The sequence below is a fragment of the Lactuca sativa genome, chromosome 9 (genome assembly GCF_002870075.4).
Source record: "Lactuca sativa cultivar Salinas chromosome 9, Lsat_Salinas_v11, whole genome shotgun sequence".
NCBI classification, from domain to species: domain Eukaryota; kingdom Viridiplantae; phylum Streptophyta; class Magnoliopsida; order Asterales; family Asteraceae; genus Lactuca; species Lactuca sativa.
Window position 1 is genome coordinate 14,875,728 of NC_056631.2, and position 27,249 is coordinate 14,902,976.

At 30.2% G+C, this 27,249-nt stretch overlaps 1 protein-coding gene and 1 pseudogene across 1 annotated transcript in view; both read left to right on the plus strand.

Annotated features, from left to right (window-relative positions):
* The first annotated feature begins 2,942 nt into the window (after positions 1-2,942).
* Positions 2,943-8,107, plus strand: LOC111885565 (xyloglucan endotransglucosylase/hydrolase protein 2-like; annotated as a pseudogene).
* Positions 8,108-9,851: 1,744 nt separating this feature from the next.
* Positions 9,852-27,249, plus strand: part of LOC128128509 (xyloglucan endotransglucosylase/hydrolase protein 2-like) — a 31,661-nt gene continuing 14,263 nt past the window's right edge. The window contains exons 1-2 of the mRNA XM_052767469.1: positions 9,852-10,129; positions 16,360-16,460. Coding sequence (XP_052623429.1) covers positions 9,940-10,129; positions 16,360-16,460 — 291 coding nt within the window. The 5' untranslated portion in view covers positions 9,852-9,939. The remainder of the gene's footprint in view (positions 10,130-16,359; positions 16,461-27,249) is intronic.

The window sequence follows — 27,249 nt, forward strand, 5'->3', positions numbered from 1 at the left end:
AGTTGAGAGATGTGCCCTATCATGTACCTGGAACAACCACTACCAACAAACCAAAGTCTGATGATATGCCTCCATAGCTTCTCCGACACAAAGCGGGATCATTTGGTCTTTGGAACCCAATCCATTTTGAAACTGGGTCTACCTTTGTCATCTTTGCAAGGAATCTCTCCCATGACATATCCTTTTTATCACAAACAGAATATGTAGAAATATTAGAATCATTAGAAGATTTAGGAGAGTGAGCCTTTGGAACCCATTTGTAGTTGGGTTTAACCCATTTCTTTTTCGATCTGATGGGTGGCTCAGTACTTGATTTTGAACTCGAAGTCGATCGTCGAGATGACTTTGACCTAGTCGGTCTTGGTTTCGCTGGAGCATCTCTTGGATTGGACTTCTTGGTTGGCATTCCCTTCTTGTTCTTAGGAGTTGGATTCTTGGCCTTCTGCGCATTCCAGACACCATGGTCTGAACGTGACCTTGAGGGGTTTCTTTCGAAGTATCTCCCTCTTGGCGCGTTCTGCCAGCCTTGTGCATAGTAGGGAACGTATGCGCGATTTGGACAATTTCTGGCAATGTGTCCAGGTGTTCCACAGTGAAAACATGTCTGCTTCATCACATAGGAGTTGTTTCTTCCTGCCCCTGGTGGCGTGTCCTTTCCTTGTCTCTTGTTGTTCCCACAAGCACAATTACAACAAGCACTCTATTTCGCTTGAATTGGTGGCCTGTATTTACCAACAACAGGTTTGTTAGGAGTGACTGAGTTATAAGCAACAAATTCAGAGTTCAAGGAGTCATTGGATTGTTCAATAGTGTTCTCCTTGTTCTCATCCTCTACTACTTTACCTGCACAGGAAGTAGAAACATTAGTATCTTTCATCTCAACACCCTCAGTTGGCCCTGATTATTCAGTCTTAACTGAAGCTGGAGCAGGGGTTTGGCCATACTGAGCAGACATTTCTTCCTCATTGGTCTCAAGGGGTGGGTTATAGTTGTCATTAAAAGGAGGTGGCACACTGTGATACCCTAAACCATTGGTTTGATTATCTTTAAAACTCAATTGTTTTTCTACTAAGTACTCGATTGTCTTACTTAACGCAGTATAATTTTTGAAACTAACATCTGTTTTTCCACACTTAATTTTCAAAGTGTCAAGTTCTTCAGTTACAACAACAAGTTTGCTTTTAATGTGGTCGTAATTTTCACACTTGTTGTTGTAATCTTCTTGAAGCTTTCGGAAATCCTTGATTTTGGCTTATAATTGTGCTTTTAATGGTTTCTGACATTTCCTAAGTGTATATCCTTCATTTTTAAGGTCCTCATTTTCTCTTTTTAGCAAATCAATTTGTTCACGAAGAAATTTAATTGTAGTTTCACAAGATAGAGTACATGAAACTTCATTAACCGGGATGATTGAGGAACTCATTTTTTTATAAAAAATATGCCCTTTGACTAAAAACTCAAAAGTCAACCTTAAAAGTCAAATTTAAAAAGTCAAACTTGAAAAGTCAAACTTCAAAGTCAAACCGAAAAGCTAAATTTGAAAATTTGAAATTCAAACGAGAAAGTCAAGATTTAAAGTCAAATGTCAAACTTTAAAGTCAAAGTCAAAAGTTTAAGGAAAAAGTCAAAATTAAAAGTCAAAAATTAAAAACTAAATTTTTGGGTTGACCGTAAACACAATTTACACAGTTTACGGTCAAGAATACTGTTTGGGTTTGCAGTGTGAGATTACGGTTTGGAGTTTGCAGTTTGAGAATATGGTTGGAGTTTGTGGTCTGGTTTACGGTTGAGGTTTGCAGTTGATGAAGATTGTCTGTTTGCGGTTTCTGAAGATCTTGAGATTACGGTTAAAGTAGAGTTTACGGTTGTAACGAATTCGACCGTAAACACCCAGATTTCGACGAAAACACATATTTTCCAGCTGATTTGATTCCCCAAGCTATGAAAACACCAAACCAAGCTTCAAATGCACACGAACACAAACCTATTGAGGTCGTAAACGTGAAAAAGAAGTGAATTGACACCGGTTTGAGCTCTGATACCAATTGTAAGTCCCAAAATCTGCTTGTGTATCAATCAGATCCGTTTGATGGTGCGGAATCCCAATCAAACGGATGATGCCAGATCAAAATAGAAGAGAAGGAGAAGAAGAATAACTTGAATTTGTAATGTATTCAGTGAATAGAATGATGCTCCATACATATAGTTCACACACTAGCTCTCCTCTCTTCTTTCTCTCACACCTTAGAATACACACACTTAAGCGCTCTTCCCCTAATGCACTCCTCACCCACCTAACATCTATTTATATGAATATGGGGAACATGGTCCGTAAATGGGTTTACGACCGTAAACCTGTTTACGGCCGTAAACACCCACCTGACTGTAAACGAAACCGTAAACATTGAAAAATACATTTTGCTAGAAAAGTTAAGTATAAACCATAATTTTGACCCAACACCATGTCAAGAAAATGGATTAGAAAAAATATGTTTGGTAATGATAATTATTTCATATTAATTTCACTTCTAAAACAAATATAAACAATATGATTATTTATACGTCTATGAAACTTATTTTAATTAAATAATTATAGGTCAATGTTATATAAAATTACTATTAAACAAATGATTTTATGTACAATTTTTAAATATTTATATAAACAAATTTATCTCGAGTGGTGTAATTAACTAGATATATTATGGATTTTGGGGCATGAGGATATTAAAACCAAATATCTTGTAGAAATGAAAAAAGAATATCACGTATAAATATTCCCATTCATATTTTAATGCCTACACATCATATATATTGATTTGTTAGATGTCTTTGTACATTATATTTATACCTACATACAAGCATCTTAATTTGCCTAGGTTATTTTTTAGCAATATTCACAATTTGTTTGCAACAATCAAATGGGTCTTCATCTATGGATGATAATGAAGATGATGGTCGTTTTGTCTAAAGTAATTTTCTTGCTTAGAGTTAGTGATGCAACACCGAATGCTAGCTTTGATGAAAATTATAAGATAATTTGGGGAAATCAACATGTTCAACTTCTTAACCAAGGACGAGAGGTTCAGTTGTCATTGGATAAATCCTCAGGTTTTCTACTAAATTGTATTTTTTATGAATGAATAATCTTTACTTGTTTTCTCAAAGTAATTATTTAGATTCTATATTTTATTGTTCTATCACTGACAAAAATAAAAAATAAAAAATTACATAACCATATTATTCTGGTTTTCAAATATTCAAAAAGAGAATCAAATTATATATATATATAAACTCCATCACTTTTGGATATATTAATTTGATGAGTTTGTTTAGTAGGGTCCATTATTATATGACTATATAGATGAATTTGATTCAAGGATTATGATGGAGTTTTTTAATTTGATGAGTTTATTTAGTAGGGTCCATTATTATATGACTATATAGATGAATTTGATTCAAGGATTATGATGGAGTTTTTTGGTTTGCTTGCAATTTTGAGGATTTTTTTTAACATGACTTGTTTGTTTTGTAAGTTACATTCTATAAAAACCATAAATTTTAAGGAACCAATAAATTGATCAGCTCTTTTGGACTAAAAATTTAAGGCTAATCATAGATATGACATTGTTTTTAGATATTAAGAAAAACATATGACCATAAGTCATTAGAATAGATAAGTCACAGACACTTTGACTTCAACATTAAAAATACACATTTTTTAAAATAATGTTAATCCTTTGATTTATGCATTTTTTCTATTTTTAGAGCTTTATTATTATCGGGAAAAATAAATATAGCAAAATACATAAATTTCATGATCTACAAATAGATATTTATATCGATATATAAACATAATAAATTTAAGCAATCTGGTCATTAACAAGTCAATGATCACTCCATCCAACTTTTACACTTGCATTCTAGTCATTCATAGGTGAGCCACCAATGTGATTCATATATGAATCTATTCAAATTGAGACGAAAATGTTATATAGTTAAATCATTAGCCTAAAAAATACACATGCATATCTACACTTTTACTAGAATCTACACCAGTAACATGTACTTATAAATTTATTTGTAGGTGCTGGATTTGGGTCAAAATTATATTTTGGATCGGGAAGCTTTCAAATGAAGATTAAGCTACCGGCTAAAGATTCCGGTGGTATTGTTACTGCTTTTTATGTATGTACAAATGTTTTAAACTTGTCTTCATAGTTCTTTTATATATATATATATATATATATATATATATATATATATATATATATATATATATATATATATATATATATATATAAACCTAACCCTATACATAGTTGTTATTGCTTGGACAATAAGTATTGTGTGGCATATAGTAATTGATATTCAATAAAAATTTAATAAAAAAATAGTCTTGTAAAGTAATGAAAATACGAAAAATAAATTAGTTTAAAAAAATCAAATCATTTATAAGGATCGTATGGACTTTGTATGATGACTTTTTATAATTCTCATTTTGTGAGAATGTTATTTTGTTAATATAATCTTTAAGAATGAAAATTCGTGAGAACAAGAATAAAAGAAAAATAATGAGAAAGTGTAACCTAATCGTTCTCATATAGCACTTGGTTCACAGTTAAACAATACTTGTGTGTCTTAATATAACTTGCTTATATATATATATATATATATATATATATATATATATATATATATATATATATATATATATATATATATATATATATATATATATATATATATATATATATATATGGGAGGCTCATGCGAAAATGCAAAAAATTTGCGAAAACTCAAAAAAAAGGAAAACATATGAGATTGTGTCACATCAAGCTTATATTTTGGACAATAATTCATCTAAATTTTGAACTACATGATGATAATCGATGATACATAAAAAATTGTTTCATATTAGCAAAACATGTTTTTGACTTTTTTATTATAAAAACTTGAATTTAAAAGTGGGTAAGGACATGAAAAAAAAAAAGTGAAACGATTGTTAAAACAACCTTGAAATCCATGTTATCTTAACATCCTCCTATATAAACTTATTATCTTGCTAATAAATTTAATTTTTAAAGTATATGTGTTTGATTTTTATTAGATAAATTTTTTTTCGCATTTTCGCAAAGTATTTATGTTTTCGCATGAACCTATATATATATATATATATATATATATATATATATATATATATATATATATATATATATATATATATATATGTATATATATATATATATATATATATATATATATATATATATATCATAATATATGAATCTATAAGTTTTAGATATAACTTTATTTTCATCACAAAACTCGAAAAGAAAAACATAATTTCATGTTCAACACAATAATATAACCAACATCAACAACATATTTAATAATATTTTTTGCAATACTACAATGAAAATAAAACACACACACACACACACACACACACACACATATATATATATATATATATATAATAGTACGAATGTCATATGTGAATATCGTATTATTGTGGATCATTTTTTAATAAATTTCATTTGCTGTAGAAAAATAAAATATAGGGGATTCCGCACGGTAGAATAGAAAAACATAACCATACATTTTATTTCATATTATTTTCAAACAATATAAACAAAATTTGTTTATATTCCGCTTATATAAATTTGTATCTTTATCTTCCTAATTCAATACGAATACATGCACTACAATGTAGTGTTTTGAGTTTTCGCAAATCGTATTTTTCTCACCATCTTATGCACCAAACTTCGACAATATTATCTATATATGGGAACTATATATATCTTTATACTAACCAAATAAATATAATAATTTTCACGTACTAACGATAAGTTAAGAAAACTTTTCACTTGTATTAATATAGCCACATATATAATGAGAGAATACAAAGCATTATTGGAAATTTTTAAATTTTATTAATTATGGAATATATAAGATCATATATATATATATATATATATATATATATATATATATATATATATATATATAAAGAAGGTTCACATGAGAACCAGAATAAAGTGAGAACATGAAACTAATCCAAGCCTTATGGTAAAAAAAATAAAAAAAAGGTTCACGTGAGAACGAGAATAAAGTGAGAACATGAAACTAATTCTAGTCTTATGGTAAAAAAAACAAGTGGTGAAGTTTTAAAAATGTCCATCATTATTCAAAGTCATAACCACAAAATTTATTTTTCGCTTGTAATACGATTAAAATCGTAAATGAATAAAAACTAAACGGTTGTCAACCTAATAACCCTTAAAGATCAATGATTTATGCATCTGATAGTATGCTTCTCATTATGTTGAGTTCATGTAGTTATTTCTAAATACAACTGTTCACTAAGAAATGGACTTTGAGTTCTTGGGAAATCGGCCAGGCAAATCAGTCATTTTACAAACGAACGTATTTACAAATGGTCTCGGTGGTAGAGAACAAAAATTCAGTCTTTGGTTCGATCCTGGTGCGGATTTTCATTACTACAAACTGCTATGGAACGACTATCAAGTTGTGTACGCGTGTATCTTATTTTATCGGAAATTACATACATCATATTGATATCAAACTTTATAGGTTTTGTTAGCTTGATTATGTCCAATGATCAAGAAAAGAAAACCAATCACTTTATAAATAAATACTAATTGTTACATTTTATATTCATTTCAGGTTCTTTGTAGATGACACACCAATAAGAGTATATAAGAACAACATAATTAGAGGTGTTGGGTACCCTACTCATACATTGCAAGTGATTACGAGCTTCTGGGATGGATCAAGTTGGGCTACTGATGGTGGAAAAACGAAGGTCAATTATTCAAATGCACCATTCCACGCCAGTTTCCAAGATTTTAACATTGATGGGTGCATATCAATGCCTAATAGTCCTAATAAGGACTGTGCTTCTCAAAAGTATTGGTGGAACAATAAAAAATATTGGCAATTGAACCCCCAACAACTGAAATCATTAGAAGATGTAAGAAAAAAGTATATGAAATATGACTATTGTACCGATAAGAGTAGGTATCCTACCCCTCGTCCAGAGTGTAGTGAAAAATGATGGGTAATAATATGTATTACATTTAATGAGATATCTTCTAACTCTAGAAATAAAATTCAAGGATTATGGTCTTTCATTTCGTAAAAGATGTACAAATTAGGAAGGATAACATTATAAAAATTAGAATAATGCCTTAGATTTCATATAGTTTTTTACAACTTACTTTAAAGATATAATTACAATACCCCATATTTTAAAATGCTTTTAAGATTATAAAGTTCTTGAAAAAGACTAGGACGATTTTCAAAGTTTTTATTATGATTTATTTTTAATTGAAAGATTGAGTTGTTTATTGGGTATGTAAAAATGGAAATATAACTCAAATAACTAATAATTAAATCATATACATATGTTGCTATTTTCTAAGTAACAATCCCTTTTCATTTGGTGGTAATTTCCGAGGGATTTTGCTATGGAATTTCAGGGGATTTTGCTATGGACTGAATTTGTGATTTTTGGTAAATCATACATACCATTTATGTAATTTCATCTTCATTTGATGACCAAGTTATATCCCCATCCAATGAGAGAATGCACAAGAGCATGCTTGGTCTCCTTTTTGTCTCTCACTGTCCCCTCTTCTTATCTCCTCATTTTCCCTTCCTCTAGCCCTATAAAAAAATACCTCATCCACCATATGTAGGACACGCATAAGAGAGCTCTAAATTGGACTCTACCTCGCACATACAGTTCTAAGATAAGATGGTTCTCTCCATTCTAGAGAAATTATTTCCAAGTATAGACCATATAACTTGATCGTTGGAGCATGCTCTCTGGACTCATGTCTTAGGAAGGTTCTAACGATTCTCTTCTGTGATGTTAGCTAGGACCCAAGTCGAGAACCCACTAATAACTGAAATATCAAATACGTTTGGACCAATCCAGATCCACACTTAAAGACTCGATGGCCTCTAATAACCTGAAAAAAAAATCAGTTTTACAGTTACAATATTGTTAAAGAAAGAATCTCGCATTTATATTCTTTGCATTTGATTTCCCACCTCAAATATAAGAATTTGATGGAGTATGAAATTTAAATCAGACATTTACCATATCCCCAAATTATCGACCACAAATAGAGAAGTATAAGATAACAAGTGGAAATGATATTTTTATTGAGTTCCTAGCAATGTGCCTAACTTAATTAGTTATACCTAACATAGTAACAACATTCATGGAACATGTATATTAAAAAAATACAATAGTTAAGACGATACGAAACACTACATCCTTCTGCAACTAGATCAAGAACCACTTTTATTTCAAACATTTTTTTTTTATGATAACCCAATATTCAAAAATATAACAAAAAGTTAGTAAATGGCTTATTACATAAAAATTATAAATTAATAATGTGTGGTATATTATTAAAATTTTAGAAAAAAGTTTTACATTTCTAAAAGTGTAAGAGAAACAGTTCATACTTAATTTTTATTTTTATTTTCTAAAAAACATCATTTTTGAGAAAAAAAATTTCAAAATACAAAACTGAACCTAAAAGGTTCAGTTTTTTACTTTGAAAATATCAAACTATAAACTTTTTAATTGTTTTGGTTTAGTGTTTACTTTTTTGCTTTTTTCATTGGTAGTGTTGTTGAAATTAAACAAAACCCTATAGTATCTTAAAACATAATCAAGACAAACCCAACACATGCATACAATTTTATTTTCAATAATAAACTTATTTTTCCCATTTTGATTATAGTATCTAAGCTTTTGATATGGACGTATACAATTAACTTGACTTCTACAAAGAGAAAGGTACCGGATGTGACTAGTGATATGAGAAAGATACCAGAGGTGACCATAGTGATATGTATTTGGACATATCGTAACAATGTGATGTTCCAATCGTTCAAAATGAATACAAATATTGTTTTCGAAAAGATTGTTATGTATTCTTTTGATTGGCTTTCAAATAGAAATACTAGAAGTAATCTGAACTACGGCTACAAAACTCTTTTATTAGTAATGTTTTGTAAATTTTCCTTTCTATTGGTTCCTTGCTAGTTGTTTTGAATAAAATTCAACTATTTAAATATAATAATAATAATAATAATAATAATAATAATAATAATAATAATAATAATAATATGATAATAATAAAATACTGATAATAATAATAATAATAATAATAATAATAATAATAATAATAATAAATCAACTACCTTATGGGCTACCGGTAAAAAATTAGCTACCTTATAGACCATTAGTAAATCACTACTTTATGGCCACTTGTAAATCTTCTACCCTTATTACCCTTATTATTGCAAAACGGGTTGCTAGATAGGTGAAATGGAAACTTATTTTTACATAGCCAAAATAAACAAGTTTGATATTAAAATAATAAATACAATGAAATGGGACATGCTAAAGAAAAAGGATAATAAATAATTTTATTGATTGAAACAAATGAAGACGCATGTGTTAATTAATCTTCGGTCCATGTCAAGAAAATGGATTAAAAAATATATATTTGGTAATTGTAAGTATTTAATATTAATGTCACTTCTAAAAACGATATGCTAATTTATACGTAGGTGAAATATATTTTAATTAAATATTTATAGGTCAATGTTATATAAATTTACAATTAAACAAATGATTTTACGTAGGTGTAATTAGCTAGTTATATTATGGATTGTGGGCATAAGGATATTAAAACCAAATATCTTGTTGAAAATGCAAAAAAAAAAAAAATATCACGTATAAATATCCTCATTCATATTTTAATATCTACACACAAGCATATATTGATTTGTTGGATGTCTTTGTACATTATATTTATACCTACACACAAGCAACATAATTCGTTCAGGTTATTTTTTTAGCAATAATCAGGGTTTATTTGCAACGACCAAATGGGTTTTCATCTATGGATGATAACGAAGATGATGATCGCTTTGTCTGAAGTAATTTTCTTGCTTAGAGTTAGTGATGCAGCAAAGAATGTTAGTTTTGATGAGAACTATAAGATAACTTGGGGAAATGAGCATGTTCAACTTCTTAATCAAGGACAAGAGGTTCAGTTGTCATTGGATAATTCATCAGGTTTTCAACTAAATTGTATTTTTTCTGAATGAATAATCTTTAATTGTTTTCTCGAAGTATTTATTTAGATTTCTATATTTTGTTGTTTTATCACTAACAAAAATAATAATAATTTTACAGAACCATATTATTTTAGTTTTCTAATTTCAAATGAGAGTAAAATTATATATATATATATATATATATATATATATATATATATATATATATATATATAGGGCTAGGTTATAATGTAGATGGACAATTATTGTGCGGACGTATGAACATTGCTATTCTAGGAGAATTACTAAGAGAATAAGTTGTTTACTAATACGAATACGTTCAACCTTACAAAAATATCGTCATTTTGATGCATTCTTACTAATTCTTATTCATTTTTATTCAAACACATCGTTTTTCACTCATTTTCATTCTGACAGAATACAACTCAATAAACATTATGACAAAATGAAAATAATAATAACAAGTCTATAATAACCTTATAAATTATTTAATTAGTGAGAATGTGTGTTAATGACATTAATTATGTAAGATTGAACGTATTCATATTATCTAACAACATATTTTCTTTGTCATTCTCATAGAATAATATTATCTACACGTACGCATAATAGATGTCAGTTCACATTTGAACCTAGCTCTCTGTCTCTCTATCTCTCTCTCTCTCTCTCTCTATATATATATATATATATATATATATATATATATATATATATATATATATATATATATATATATATATATTATACTATATTATAAAACATATTAGTCATAATTTGAATTTTAAGACGTATAAGTTACAAAACCTTTTGTACAAATCAATTATGCATAAATAATTCATTAATACTTGCCAAAAGTATGAAAACTTGAATTAAGGAAAGTTATTAAAAAATTCCAATTTGAAGCAAAATGAAAGAGAAATTAAATTGTCTTCTACCTTTTATGCCTACAAATATTTATACTCATTAAAATTATGAAATGTGTTAGCATTCCTTATTTACTTAAGTAAGTATATTAAGAATATATTAAGTAAAATTAAATTGAATGGTGAAATGATGACATGTGTCATAATATTAGTGGGTAGGAATATTTGTAGTCATAAAAGATAGAAGACAATTTAATTTCTCCAAAATGAAAATTTTAGAATATTAAATTCATGTATACAAATTAATTTATATTTCTTAAACTCGACACCAATATTAATTAACTTACATCAATACTATGAACAACCAATATAAATATAAGGTGTAAACATAAATATATTATTTAAAAGTGATATTTTTATTACATAATAACTAATAATAAAATCTAATGATAATTTCCCCATAAGAAACTATTTCCCAAAAGAGCTATTTATCGCCGCCGTATTGCGCGGGCACACATCTAGTGTGTGTGTGTGTGTGTATATATACACACACACACACAAGGAGAGAGAAAGAGAGTAAATTACAAGAATCGTCCCTATGGTTTGGATTATTACAATTCCATTTTTTGAAATGGCAAATCTAACTTATTCCTAAACTACATCTTAAATCTACCTATGTGCACGATGAGACTTGAACCCTCAACCTCAAGGAGAGAGGGCAACACCGGAAACCGCTGGGCTAAAAGCCCTTTGACCAATGACTTTTGAAAGTTTTGAATCCTATATTCAAATAAAATTACATTAAGATTGTCCATAACTATACAATATATATTAACTTGTTTGTATTAGTCTAAGAAGAGATTAAAGGCTTCAAGGACATATTAACTGCTTTGTAACTAACTTCCAGTCGGTTTTCTCAGATTTGGGCTAATGTCACAAAAGTCCTTAAATTTGCAGGAAAATTTCGGTTTTACCCAAAGTTGAAATTTAGGTTCGTTAATGCCTCAAACTTGGGTAAATTTTGTCATTTTTGCCATTCCAACATGTTTTCCGGTCAACATAGAATTTCAGGTGGTGATTTTCTGGTAATTGTTTACGTGGCATTCCACGTCAGCTTGGTAGCTGCACAAGACAAATTATTAGCTTATAAAACAGAAAAGGGGAAGGACAAGGTTCGAACACACAACCTAACACACACAAAGGCAATGTCTTACCAGCAAGCCAAGGACGATTTCATGTATATCTTTACGCATTAATATAGCTAGAGTAAATTACTGAAATCGTCCCTGTGATTTGTTAAAAATTGCACGTTTGGTCCCTAACTTTTTTTTGCACTCGGATCGTCCTTGTGGTTTGATTTTGTTGCGTTTTTCGTCCCTATGATTTGGTAAAAATTGCAAGTTTGGTCCCTAACTTTATGTATGTAAGGGACGAAAAATTCAACAAAATCAAACCACATGGACGAAAATCGCAACAAAATCAAACCACATGGACGATCCGAGTGCAAAAAAAAGTTAGGGACCAAACGTGCAATTTTGACCAAACCATAGGGACGATTTCAGTAATTTACTCATATATATATATATATATATATATATATATATATATATATATATATATATATATATATATATATATAACACAACGGATGGATTACTATTATTATTATTATTATTATTATTATTATTATTATTATTATTATTATTATCATTATCATTATCATGCATTTAAAAAGTCTATTTATTTCGTATTAATATATATATATATATATATATATATATATATATATATATATATATATATATAGTATAAAAACATATTGTATACATATAAACATAAAAATACCGTATAAATATTTATTTTTTATACATTAAAAACGTTTTTTACATAATATATACATACAAATATGCTAAAAATATCTCTATACATAATATACATATAATTATTTTCATAGTTGTATGTATAAAGAAATACGTTTTTGTGCATGTAGAATTAAATAAATATTTATATGGTATTTGCATAGTTGTATGTATAAAGAAAATAAGTTTTTTTAAATCCATATACCAATAATAATAATAATAATAATAATAATAATAATAATAGATAAATATTTGGATTCATTAAGAATACATTATATATAATAAATCGGAATGTAAAACATGTAATCGTGTGTAGCTTGGCTGGAAAGGCGCTGTGGTTTTATCCGACAGATACGTATTCAAATCCAGGCGACACCTTTCATTCTGCGAGCTTCTTTTTTTAATTAAAGGACCAACAATGACATGGCTTGCTTTGTCAGCCCCATGTCAGCGTTTCTAGCCTAGTAAGTGTCCTAGTTGGATTTGGTGAAGGTTGAGAAGCTCTAAACCGGATAAAAGGGCAAAAATGACAAAATTTATCTAAGTTTAAGGCATTAACGAACATAAAATTCAACTTTAGGTAAAACCGACAATTTCTTGAAAATTTAAGGATTTTTGTGACATTAACCTTTGGTTTTTCTACTACCATTCAGTAAATAGGAAATAATTACTTATGTATTTTTATGACATTCAATGCTTAATATAATGATTATAATAATTCAATAATAATTAATAATAAAAGGTTTTAATTAAATGTTGGACGAAAACAAAGTCAAAATTACAAAGTATAAAACTCAGGGAAGAAATTAAAAAAACTAACACCAAGAGAGACGTGAAGGAGAGAAACAGATGTTTTGAAACTCAGGACTAAATGTGTTTTCCTTTTTCCAAAAATTCTGGCAATTTATTAAGAAACTTTGGTTGGATCTAAAGATAATAATTAATTATTGATTTATGTTTTCCGATTGTTTTCGGTTTGATACTATGTGTCTATTGTATTTTTGGGAATCAATGTTATTTATACGAGCCCAAACAATGTACTTTTTTGTTCTTCGATTGTTGTCATTTCTTATATTTGTCCGGATAGGAATCAATGTATATTTGGATGAGAGATTCCTAGGAGGCAACAATTACCATCTTGAAGATTAATGAAAGTAATTCTAATCTCAAGAATTAATGGAAGTTACGTTATGATTAACACCACGAATTCTAGTAAATTTTAGGAATTAATTCAAAGAATTTGATGGTTACTTAAACAAGTAATTGTCTGTATTCATAACAATCAAGAACAAGTTACATCATTAATACCAAGAATTCTATCATTAATACCAATAACACCATAGATTTAGGTGCCAAATAGACAAACTATTCCAAATCATAAAGACGATTTTTGTAATTTAAATAATTGGACATGTGTCATTTTATGATTGGTATTACCTATTAACCATAATATATACTTTTTCTATTGATTTCCCTTATATATATACCAGACGAATGTCCGCGCGTTGCCCAGAAAGACCTATATAGTTGAAATTTTTACAAATATATGTTTTTATAAATATAACAATAGCATTGTTGCTAAATTTGATATAATAATCTGTATACTAAATTGATATAATATATTGACTATTTTGAATTATATGATAATATATAAATCTATTATAACTGCATAATCTCAATCGTTTGGATAACTTCTACCTGCTAGTTACTCATGAATAAAATTAAATATAATATATGGTTTAATGTATTTATCGTTGTTGTTATTGTTAATTAATTTTTTTTAAATTTATTTATTTAACGTTTTAATTTATATCATTATAATTATTTAAAACATCAAACATTGTTTTTTGATTTTAAAGGTAACAATATAATCATTTATATAGAGTTATTTTTAACTATTATTATTATAAGTTATTTTAAGCTACTTATTTGAAAACTTTTGACGATTATAAAAATATCTTTAGAAAATATTTTAGTTAAATTGAGATTAGAATTTAGTTTTTGCATTTAGCACTATAATTTATCACTTTTAACTTTTCACAAAATATTCATTGGGGTTTTTAAGTGGAACTAAAATTTATATTTAAGTTGACACTATAATGTTTTATTTAAATTAACAATTTAAGTATTTTATCCAAACTGTTTAAAAGTTGTAGTTTTAAACTGATAATGGTTTACATACATAACATATTAGATTTAATAAATTAAGTATAATATGTTAAAAGTTAAACTCATAACTTTATAAGTAGAAGTAAAGATATTATTTTAATATTGAAATTTAGTTTATTTATGGTTACACTTTAGTTTTGATATTTATTTAACATTATTAACCAAATTGTAATCATTATTAGAAAGACATTACAACTTATCACTTTTAATTATTTACAAAATATTTTTTAGGTTGTTTAAGTTAAATTAAAATTTATATTTAAGTTGACCATGTAATATGATATTTAAATTAATAATTTAAGTATTTTATAAAAATTGTTCAAAATTTATAGCTTAAAAATGATAATGATTTATATTCAATAATATATTAAAATAAATAAGTTAATTATAATATATTAAAAGTTAAAAAAACATAATTTTATATGTAGAAGTAAATATATTTTTTAATATTGAAATTTAGTTTATATATGATTATACTTTAGGTTTGATATTTATTTAACCTTATTAACCAATTTATAACCAATGTTAGAAAAGAAGTTGAAAAGTCATGAGAGTTTCAAATGAATGTGGTGGAATGAAAAATGCATGGGAGTTTCAAATGAATGTGATGAAAGAAAAAAATGTTTCCTTTATAGTATAGTATGATATGATATGATATGATATGATATATATATATATATATATATATATATATATATATATATATATATATATATATATATGAACTTCATCACTTTTGGATTTACTAATTTTGAGGATTTTTTTTAACATGTCCCGTTTTCTAAGTAACGTCCCAAAAAAACCACAAATTTTGAAGGAACCAATAAATCGATTAGGTGTTTTTTGAATAAAAATTTAAGACTAAACATAGACATGACATTTTTTTAGATATTAAAAAAAATGTATGACCATATGTCATTAGAATAGATAATTCACAGACACTTCGACTTCTATCAAATACATATATCCTAAAATAATGTTAGTCGTTTAATTTATGTCTTTTTTTAATTTTTAGATCTTTATTTTTATCGAAAAAAATAAATAAATCAAAATTCATAAATTTCATGATCTACAAATAGACATTTATATCGATATATAAACATAATACATTTAAGTCATTTGGTCATTAATAAGTGAATGATCACTTTATCCAACTTTTAGACTCGCATTCTAATCATTCATAAGGTGATCAACCAATGTGACTCACATATGTGAATCTATTCAAATTCACATGAAAATGTCATATGATTAAATCATTGGCCTAAAAAATACACATGCATATCTACACTTTTAATCATATCTACACTTGTAACGTGTATTTATAAATTTATCTGTAGGTGCTGGATTTGGGTCAAAATCATATTTTGGATCTGGATGCTTTCAAATGAAGATTAAGCTACCTGATAAAGATTCTGGTGGTATTGTTACTGCTTTTTATGTATGTACAAATGCTTTAAACTTGTCTTCATAGTTCTTATATATATATATATATATATATATATATATATATATATATATATATATATATATATATATATACACACACACACACACACACTAAATCACATACTCATATCATATCAAACATAGTGAGTTGTCCAAGATACCACATACCAAACATACTAAATTACATATTGGGCCCCCACCCTCCATTGGGACCCACCCGACATCGAGTCCCACTTGGCATCAGGCCCCACCCGACATCGAGCCCCGCTCGGTTTACATATATGTCAATCTCCAGGCCCCGTTCAATACATATAATCATATAAACATATAATCATACTAACACATGTGATAATCACAAAGACAATGGCATACCATACGGTCATTGAGCCCCGCCCGACATCGAGCCTTGCCCAGTAGCATAAAACACATATTGATAACTAGCATACAATATACTCATCAGGACCTGCCTAGCATGTAGCCTTGCCCGATTAACATGCCATCACATAACACATGCAAGAGTTACGCATACATCTAGCATCCTAACATATAAACCATGGGCCAACATTGGTGCGTTCGACCCACTAAACTTAGTAAGGAGACTCACCTCGCACCGCCGAATCTTACAGAAAGAATCTATGGCTGCTGGCCCGCAAGAATCCCACGCTAACAATCACATGTTAATCACCCATCAATAACCGGATCCGACCCACACTAAGTGTCCAAACTAGGGTAAAAGACCTTTTACCCTCTCCATAACTTGGCCCAAGGCCAAGGCCCAATCCAACAATATAAAGGCCCAATCTTAATTAGCCACCCAAGGCCCAAATCATGGCCCAATTTTCCAAATTGGGCCCAAATCTCATAGTGGGCCTCCTCAAATAAATATCAAACCAAAACTTGATGGCCCAACAGGGCCCATGTCACACCCCAAAACCGGAACGGCGGAAAAGTTCTGGGGTGGATGACGTCATGTCAAGTATCACAACATATGCAGTATAGTAATCAAAGTACAATGACCATTGCATTAATAGTAATAATTTTACATCAGTTACATGTTATAGTAATATCAAAGTAATTACAGAACATAACATAGATGTAGCTCGGTACTAGACTGTCTTCACAAAAGCTCTTGGGATGTACCTGTCTATCGCTGACCTGAGAATACAAGTCATTTTGAAAGCGAGAATCAGCATTTTACAATGCTGGTGAGTCTATAAGTATTTAGTGTCATTTGTGTAAGTAAGCATTTTTATTCAAAATAACTTTACGAAAAGTAGTAGTTTAGAATCTACGGTGTATTAGCGTCCTCTCCAGAAAATCCTATATTTTCTAACTAAAAGCAGTCTTCTACCAAGACCCGACAGAGTTATGTTTTAAAGAGTAATTTTCCCCGAAATACTATCATTATCAGAAAACAGTATTTACTTTAAAGGAAAAATGAGAAAATCACAAGTAAAAATACCAGGGGAAAAATAACATATGCCTCAGCAGTAATACTGCTGATTAAGGAAAAAGAAATCATAGACTCCAGGAGAATATCGAATGAATGATACGTCTGGCTCAGTCTAACAAAAGGAACATAGACCCCAGACGATATCAAATGAACGATACGGCTAGCAAGGTCTAAAACAAAGAAACACAGACCCAGACAGTATCAAATGAACGATACGGCTAGCAAGGTCTAAAACAAATGGTAATTCTAAGTGGGTTGTTTCAAGAATACCATGTTAATTCTCGTTACCTTAAGGCCATGAATTATAAGGTAAACATGGATATACTCATAACCATACTAATTGACACTAGAGTACTTGGCACCCTGCAAGCGTCAGAATAAATGTGACATTTGTCACCCCTTGGCTTGGTAGGCCGAGGACTGTAGCTAGCAGTCAGGGTGCGGGAGTGTCAGTGCCGTATAGATCTATACACACAATGCCCGCTCTCCCTCCAGGAGACTCTGGTTACCAACTTGACAGCGGGGAAATCCGTGTCCTGAAGATGTATCTCGTATTCTGAATTCTGTTAGAGGTGCTGGAATAATGATATAGACTCACGAATGAACTGACTCCTTTGAAATTCTCATACTAGAAAGAGTAAATAGAACCTCCTAACTATTCCTATAATAGTTACTAGTGTCTCTGATCTATGAATGATGAATGGAAGGATGCCCTTGCTACCCAAGGGAAATGAACTGGTCGATGTAAACCTTTATGTCCATACATGTATACATGATATATAACTAATGCTTAAACGACCTTTGGATGGATATCCGATACCTACCATACCACATCCCAACGAGGAAAAGGAAATAGGGCGAACTAGCCTTCCTAAGTCTTTTAAACATTATTTATATAACTATACAAGTACAGACAAGCATTTAACGAAGTAGAGGTATAGAAGCATAGAAGAAAATTTTGGTAAAACCTTTAAAAATAAGAATTTACGACTTGATATCGTTATGTAAAACAAGCTTTGAAAACCGTTCATAAACACATTTAGAATATAATTTGATAAAACAATATAAGTAAAGAAAACCTTTGTTTAAAACCCTGGTGTAACTGGTTTTGAACTAAAACATACGGCGGAGAGACAATTTGAGAAAAGATTTAAACAAGTAAAGACGTTTTGGAAAACCATCTATAGTTTTATACTTGGTAAAACAACTGAAAGTGTGATAAATCATTGTGCATGCGGGTTATTAATCACATATTATTGATATGATAACTAGCATGTTTTAACTTGTATTCCCCCCCCCTATAAAAGCATGTAAAAACATTTAAAAGGTTAATTCATGGGAATGAACTCACCTGACGTTGGCGTGACGTTGGCGTTTCGGATGAATGGACGGTATAGGATGCTAAGTGTCAAGTGAGGACTTGACCACACATGCGAATCCTATTTAACATGTAATGATACATTTAAGTATCTAATTAGTCATTTAATAACTAATTAAGCAAGTAATGAAGTCCTACTATATAAAAACACTTTTCTACAAGTGCTAGGAGTACCAAGGGTTGCATATAAGGTGTGTATGGACTCACATTGGAGTTTACTCTTCAAATGATGGCCCTTATGGGTGTTTACGGTTTCAAGACCACTTCCCCCATGAGTTTACGGCCGTAAACTCATGGTAGTGGTGTCATGGGATGTTTAAACGTCTTATCTCACTCATAGAATCATGCTAGAGTCGAATCAAGGGCTAAGGAAGTGATTGGGGCTCAAAATGGACACAATAGGGAGTTTACGGTCCTTGGACCACTCCTTGAGGAGTTTACGGCCATAAACACATGAGTTTATGGTCGTAAACTCATGTTAGTCCATTTCTTTTGTGCTTTGGTGGTTCTAGGCTATGTAGGCAAGGTTCTAGTCACTTATATGAGCATATGAAGGTGTTAAAGTCACTTAATCACCTTGGAAAGGTGTTTACGGTCTATAAAGTTGTTCTTGGTGAGTTTAATACCTTAAACACATGATTTTACGGTATTAAACTCATGTTAGTCCATGAATCATGTGTTTCGGTGCATCACATGAAGGATTACAAGGCTCTAGGCACTCATGGAAGCTTTTGGAGGTGTTTGAGGGGTAATTTAACACCCAAAAAGGTGTTTGTGGTCCTTGAAGATGGGTTTACGGTCCAAGAATGTTCTTAGACCGTAAACTCATGTGTTACTCCCCATTTGTTAAGATTTTGATGCTCTAAGTCTTTTCATGTAAGCCCCTAAGTCATAAGTAAGCTCCATAAGTGGTTTGGAAGGGTTTTTGGGCATCAAAACCCCGTTTATGAGTGTCTATGGTCCAAGAGTGTTCTTGGACCGTAAACTCATGGTTTTGAGGGTTTTGGGTGATTAAAACACGAATTCGCAAGAGTGACAAGCTAAACAACAAGTTAGGGTAGATTACTTACTAGTTTGGGGCTTGAAAGAGGTGATTTTGGACCAAACCCAATTTGTAGAGAGAGAGATACTCCTAAGGTGTGAAAAAGGGTTGGAATGAAACCCACTCAACCCTTATATAGGGTGGAGTTTATGGCCTGGTTGGGGGTTCACCCGACACCAACCGCGAACGGGGTTTTTCACGACTACCGTTAAACACGACAATTTTTAAAATTAGACCGCCTTATTTTTGGTTCGCTTGACGAATATTATTTAAATCCGGTCAAAAATATTTTTGGGATAAATTTGGCTAATTTTTGACGTGCTTAATTACGACGTTAAAATTAACGGAAATTTTTGGGTTGTCACAGCCCAAAACAACTAAGTCCAAAAGATGGCCCAAACACTGAAATCCCATCTTGTTGAGTACACGGGGCGTACTCAGCTTGTACGTTAAGCGTACTGGCTTAAGGGCATGTACATTGCACATATAGGTCTGTACGCCCAACGTACTCTGTAACGCCCATAGATCCGGGCTAGTCAGTTTAGAGACAGTAAGCATCAAAAATGAGTTTTTGGTGGAAGATTATTTAGAAGGATTAATCTTTTCCAAGTGGTATTATATGTTACAAGGGTTCCGTAGATATAAAGAACGCCGGAATCTGAGTTATAACGAAGAAGTTATGACCCGTCGAAGTTTTACGGTTAAACCGGCACGACATCAGGAGTCGTAAAAAGTGAATTTACGAAAAAATACTTTTTAGCCTTAGCGATCTAAACAAAAGTCATAGTATATGTTAAATCGAGAGTGTGCATAAAAAGAACGTCCAAATCTGACTTCGTATGAGGAAGTTACGATTTTTCTAAGATTTAGCATAGCAGTGCACAGCCCAAAATCTGAATTTTAGATCGGTCGATTTTTAGCCAAAATAATCTAAACAAGAAATGAAGATATCATTAATAGAAGTTAAACGATAAAAAGACAGTCGAAAACGGAGCTCGTATGCGAAAGATATGGACGAAGCTTAGTCCCTACTCTTCGAGCGCGGCGAATTCGATACAGTTTTGTAAATCTGAGATAGAGTGAGAATTAGCCGACGGGATCTAAATGAAAGTTGTAGTACTCGTAAATACCAACGCGTGGATATAAAGAAAGTTGATAATAGAGCTCGTATGCAAAAGATATGGATGAAACTTAGTCCTTACTCTTCGAGCGCGATAAATTCGATACAGTTTTGCAAATCGGAGATAGAATGAGAATTAGCCGACGAGGTCTAAATGAAAGTTGTAGTACTCGTAAATACCAACGCGTGGATACAAAGAACGCAGAAAACGGAGCTCGTACGCGGAAGATACGGACGAAGCTTAGGGGCTACTCTACGATAAAATCCCTATAAATAAAGGATGAATCCTTCATAATTTCTTCACACCATAACCTTTCTTTCTCTCTCTCTAACTTCTCTCTAGCCTCCTTAAACCTCTCCCAAGTCTAGGGAACCTCCCTAGCACGAGAAGAAAGCCCCAGAGCGCCCGACGGCTCCGAGAAGAAAAGCTTTCGGCTCGGAAACGCTGCTCCAGCAAAGCCCGGTTTTTAATAAAAACTCGTTGTAAGTGAGCTACGCCTATACTATATTTAATATAGATTTTATTTAATTATAGTAACATTATTAGGACCTTAAAATAATTATTTGGGCTATTATTATGAGTTATATTGAGTGTTATTTAACGCTTATATAATAGTAATAATAGCTAGACTATTAATTAGTCACGGTTAACGTTAAAAACTAAACCCTAGTGGTATTGATACTAGGTATTGTCGAGGAAAATTGTTTTGAGATAGCGAAGTGCTGTCTGAGTTCGGAATCACCATCTTCTCAAGTGATTGCGTGGTCTCTTTCATCTTACACATAGATATGAGGTATTTTAATATAAATTACGTGCTATGTGTGCATATTGTCTGAATACTTGCTGTCTATGCTGGTGAAAGATTTTTATACATGTTTTAAATGATGTAAACTGTATAAAGTATTTTATATCTACAAAATATGTTGGGTAAAACATGGGTAGATGAATGATGAGGGATAAAAGCTGAAATAGAGGAACATTAGTAGTACGGACCTAGTGCTCTATAGGTATACATTGGCAGCAGTGGACCTAGTACCCTATAGATGAGCACTGGCAGTTGCGCCACAACCCATAGATGATTTAGATCTACGGTAAACTTCCTAGCAGATGCGCTCTAAGGACAGTATCGGTAGCTGCGCCTAATAGGGAGCCTTATGACCATGACAGTAGCGTTTAAAGGCCAATACCGACAGAAGCGCCTCATAGAAAATGTCCCAATTCTGGCAGCGGCGCCTAAATGATAGAACTAGCAGCTGTGCTTGACAGCTGTGTCATTGAAAGCAATGGACTTTGTACATACTCCTTAGGATAATCCTTAGGAATGAATGAATGAGAAATAGCTGATCCTTAGGGTAAATCCTTAAGAAGATAATGGGAATGGGTAATTGGGTTGATTGTTTGATGTTTAAATATAATAATTATATTATTGTGGGTTAAAAACTTTATGTACTCTCCAGGTTTCCCAACATGACCCACTCCAGCTTATTTGTATCACAGATGCGATACGAAGCTACTTTACACTGAGAGATTTAAAAGAGATGTAGATCACTAGTGTAAATGAATATAAGTTCTGTTTATGCTTATGTTTTTGTAATGACGATGACATCCCAATGTTTTAAAATAAATAAAAAAATACATTTCTTCGGAAATGCTTTGATAACGTAATTATCATGTTTTTATGGGGACAAATTCCGCAACACTTTTATAAAAAAAAGGGCTATGATTTTTATAAAGCATAAACAAAAATCGGTCTTTTCTGGCCGTGAAAATTGGGGATGTCACATACTCCTCCGTTCAGCCCAAACTCAACTTGCTTCTTAATCCGCTAAGACATTGATCCTGAAACATATATCTGACTTCTTTGAGCTGGGTAATCACGTAAAGTTGCTAACTTTACTATTCATGCATGGCTTAATGAAGCTTTTAAAGCTCAAGAGGACTTAACAGGTGACTTAATGCATGCATGTGACCAAAAATCCCATAAAGCTTGCACCTTTATGCCAAAGGAGTCCATAACAAGCTCAGATCTAAAAGAATTGGTCCTTATAACGATCCAAGTCCTCAAACCAACCCAAAAAGGTACCAAAATCATAAAACAAATAAATGAAGAGATCTAATCATGGTGAAGACAATGTTTGAACTTGATACCTCAATAAGCTTGCAACAAGGGTGAAGATTCTGGATCTATAACCTTCTTACCAAGTAAAGCACCTTCCAACTTCTATACTTCTTTCACAAGGAGCAAAACAACCACCAAAGTCTTCTTAGGAACTCAAATGCACAACCATGGAGGCTAAGGGATGATTTCTAGGGTTTTGGAGCCTTAAAGGGTTGGTAAAGATACCAACCTTAATGACTTAAGGTTTTTATATATGGTGCAACTCCCTAAAATTAGGGTTCTTATTTCCATTGTACGCCCAACGTACGAGGCCTTGCACTCACGATCCACCCTTCGCAAACCAAATTACATTTTGCGTACAGTCTTCGGATTGGTACGCCGCGCGTACTACCTATGTACGCCCCGTATACTAGGGTTTTTCCTTAAAGCCTAAGTTTATATGAAGGCCATAACTTCTTCGTTATAAACCCGGTTTCGATGATCCTTATATCCATGAAGAGGTAAAAATAAACTCTACGATTTAATCAACTCATATTACCAAAATACCCCTTGGCTCCAAAACTCAAACTGAACACCTGGATCATCTAAATTACAGCACCCACCTCCAAATGAGTCAAGATCTTAATTCTTCAAAGGTCCTGAGCCTGCTAATACCCGATCTTTGATCACTACCCCAAAATATGAAACGATTCGGAACAGGGCGTTAAAGCACCAAACTCCAACAATCTCATCTATATATGTGAACTATTTATATCTTTATATTAACCAAACAAATATAATAATTTTCACATACTAACTATAAGTTAAGAAAACTATTCACTTGTAGTTATTAATTATTTGAAAGTTCAAATCATAAGTACACATAACTAATCATATATATATATATATATATATATATATATATATATATATGCACATAAGTTACAAAACTCTTGTGTTGTAGTTACTAATTAATTCTTAGTTAAAAAGACTTGTGTGTTGTAGTGGAAGTTTTAAATGAATATGTTGTAAGGAAAGTGACATATGTTATAACAGATATTAGGCGAACCCTCACGTGTCACACGCTAATATAACTATTTGATTAAAATAATAACGTTTAACAAATTGTGATTTTATATTCAAAAATGAAAACGAATGTTAGTTGCAAAACAAACACCTATAGTTAAACTATTAGTTTTATTAACTGTAATAAGTTTATATCATTGGTTATTCATAATATTAATTGATATTTTATAGATTGTTTTATGTTATGTATATTATATATCAAGTGTACGTTGATTTCTATATATAACAAATGCAAAGTACTATGAAAAAAACAAATACTGCAACTTTTGATGATTTTATAGACCGTTTTAAGTTGTGTAAATTATATATAAAGCTTAAGTTGATTTGTATATAAAAAAATAACAAATAGTATTGAAAAATATTACAACTTTTAATAACATAAAAACACTACATCGTCTACTATAATGTTTACATCAAATGAAAGTTATTAAACACTTATAAATCGTTCAAAATTAATATTTAGAAATCAACATACATTGATATATAGAAACATTGTTATTAGAAAATGGCGTTGAAATAACCATTGATGGGGTATAACTCATTTTTTTTAACTCTTTCATATTTGAATCACAAACTTTTTCAAACATATGATTTTATTTATCAAAACTTACTTATATACTATTAATATAGCTATAGTATTTATAAATAAGTGGAAAATAAAAAGGAACTGCATATTAATAACCATAAGTTAAAAAAAATCTTGAATGTAGTGGAAAATAAAAAAGCTTGAGTGATTACATTAAATTTGAAATCATAACTACATTTAAATTAGAAAACTCTTTAGATGTAATGGGAGTTTCGAACTCTTAATTTGTGCATAATAATGTAATATGAATAGTGACAATTATATGTTATAATAACAATATTATCAACATTTATCCCTGAAATAATGATTTTTATACTAAGATACAACTAATACTATAATTTTGAAGTATATAGTAAAATAGATATAATAAGTTGTGCTTAAATTGAATTCAATAAAGTTTTTGATTTAATATTTTTTAATTATAAGTATTTTTAATTAATTTTGAAATAATTTATTTGAATTTTTTTTTATTTCATTCATTATTATTATATTATTTCAAATAACAATCATTTTTAATATAATACAATATGTTTTTTAGTTTTATGTTATCTTAAACTATTATTATTTTTACTTAATTAATAACTATATGTTTTAAAAAAATTCATTATTATATTTAGAAAAATAACTATCGATTTTAGTAATGTATTTTTATTTTGTCCTTAAATCTTTGAAGTAATAGAAGGAAATAAATGGCCCAAGTAAAATGGTGATTTGAATTTCAAAGCTATAGTAATTGTTACCTTTGAGTTATATTTTTAATCACTTATATTTTTCTTATGAAAGTATTAATATATTTTTTTATTTTACTTTTTCATTACGATGAAAAACTAATAGGGAAAATGAATTTGACAAACATAATAAGATATAATAGATCACTTATTTTTATTACTATAAAAACATTTAAAAAATGGGTACATCCATACAGTGGCGGAGCCAGACTCAAAGCAAAGGGGTATCCCAATTTTTTTTTTCTGGGTATCACCGCAACCGCTGAGCATGGGGCGGGTCGGGTCAGTTTTACCTAAAATCGAACCCAAAACCGACAGCCTCAGTTTTGAAACTTTTAAACCCAAACCAAACTCAAACCCAAACCCAAACTCAAACTCATCGGTTCGGTGTTTCGGTTTTCAGTTTGTACATGGGTTTCCCGATTTGGTTTTGGTTTTAAACCTAAACCTTAATCGAGTCCTTAGCTATCTTTAAGTCTTGTTATATAAACATGAAGTTGAAGTATCTTTTGATACTTGAATCAATGTGGGACTCAAAGTTGATATAAAATGAATCATGAAGATAACAAGTTTATATAATAGATGAAAATAACCGAGTTTACATGTGTTTGGCGATGTGAGATAGAATAGCTTGGAAATTAAAAGAGAATAGAATAGCTGGAAAAATAAAAGAAATGTAAACAAAGATTTATAAGGAGAAAGAATTGATCCTAAGACCTTTGTTTCAGTAACTCAGCACCTTAACCAGTACACTTGCTATTTGTTTGTGCTTATAAGTGAAGGGATGCGTATATATACACTACAAAAAATGAAAATTTTCTACAAAAATTACACTATCGAAATTTTTTTGAGGGGTATCCCGGGCTACCCCGAGATACCCCTTGGATCCGCCTATGCATCCATATTAGTTTTGCGAGAACACAAAGAATGTATTTTATTAACACATAAATAATCATTGGTTTTCAACAATAAAGTTATATCATATTTTATTTTTTCTCTACGATGAAAAAATAATTGACAAATGTAATAATATATAGTAGATTACTTATTTTTATTACTATAAAATTTTTTAAAAATAGATACATCCAGATTTGTTTTGCGAGCACATAAATAATTTACGTTTATAAAATATAAATAATCATTGGTTTACAGATATAAAGTCATATCATATTTAAAATCATTCGTTTTAATTAGTCATTATCACCAATAATTTGAAATAATAATTGTACTCCTTTTATCAAAATCAATTATCAAATATTCTATCGATGTTATTTAGAACAAAATAAGTG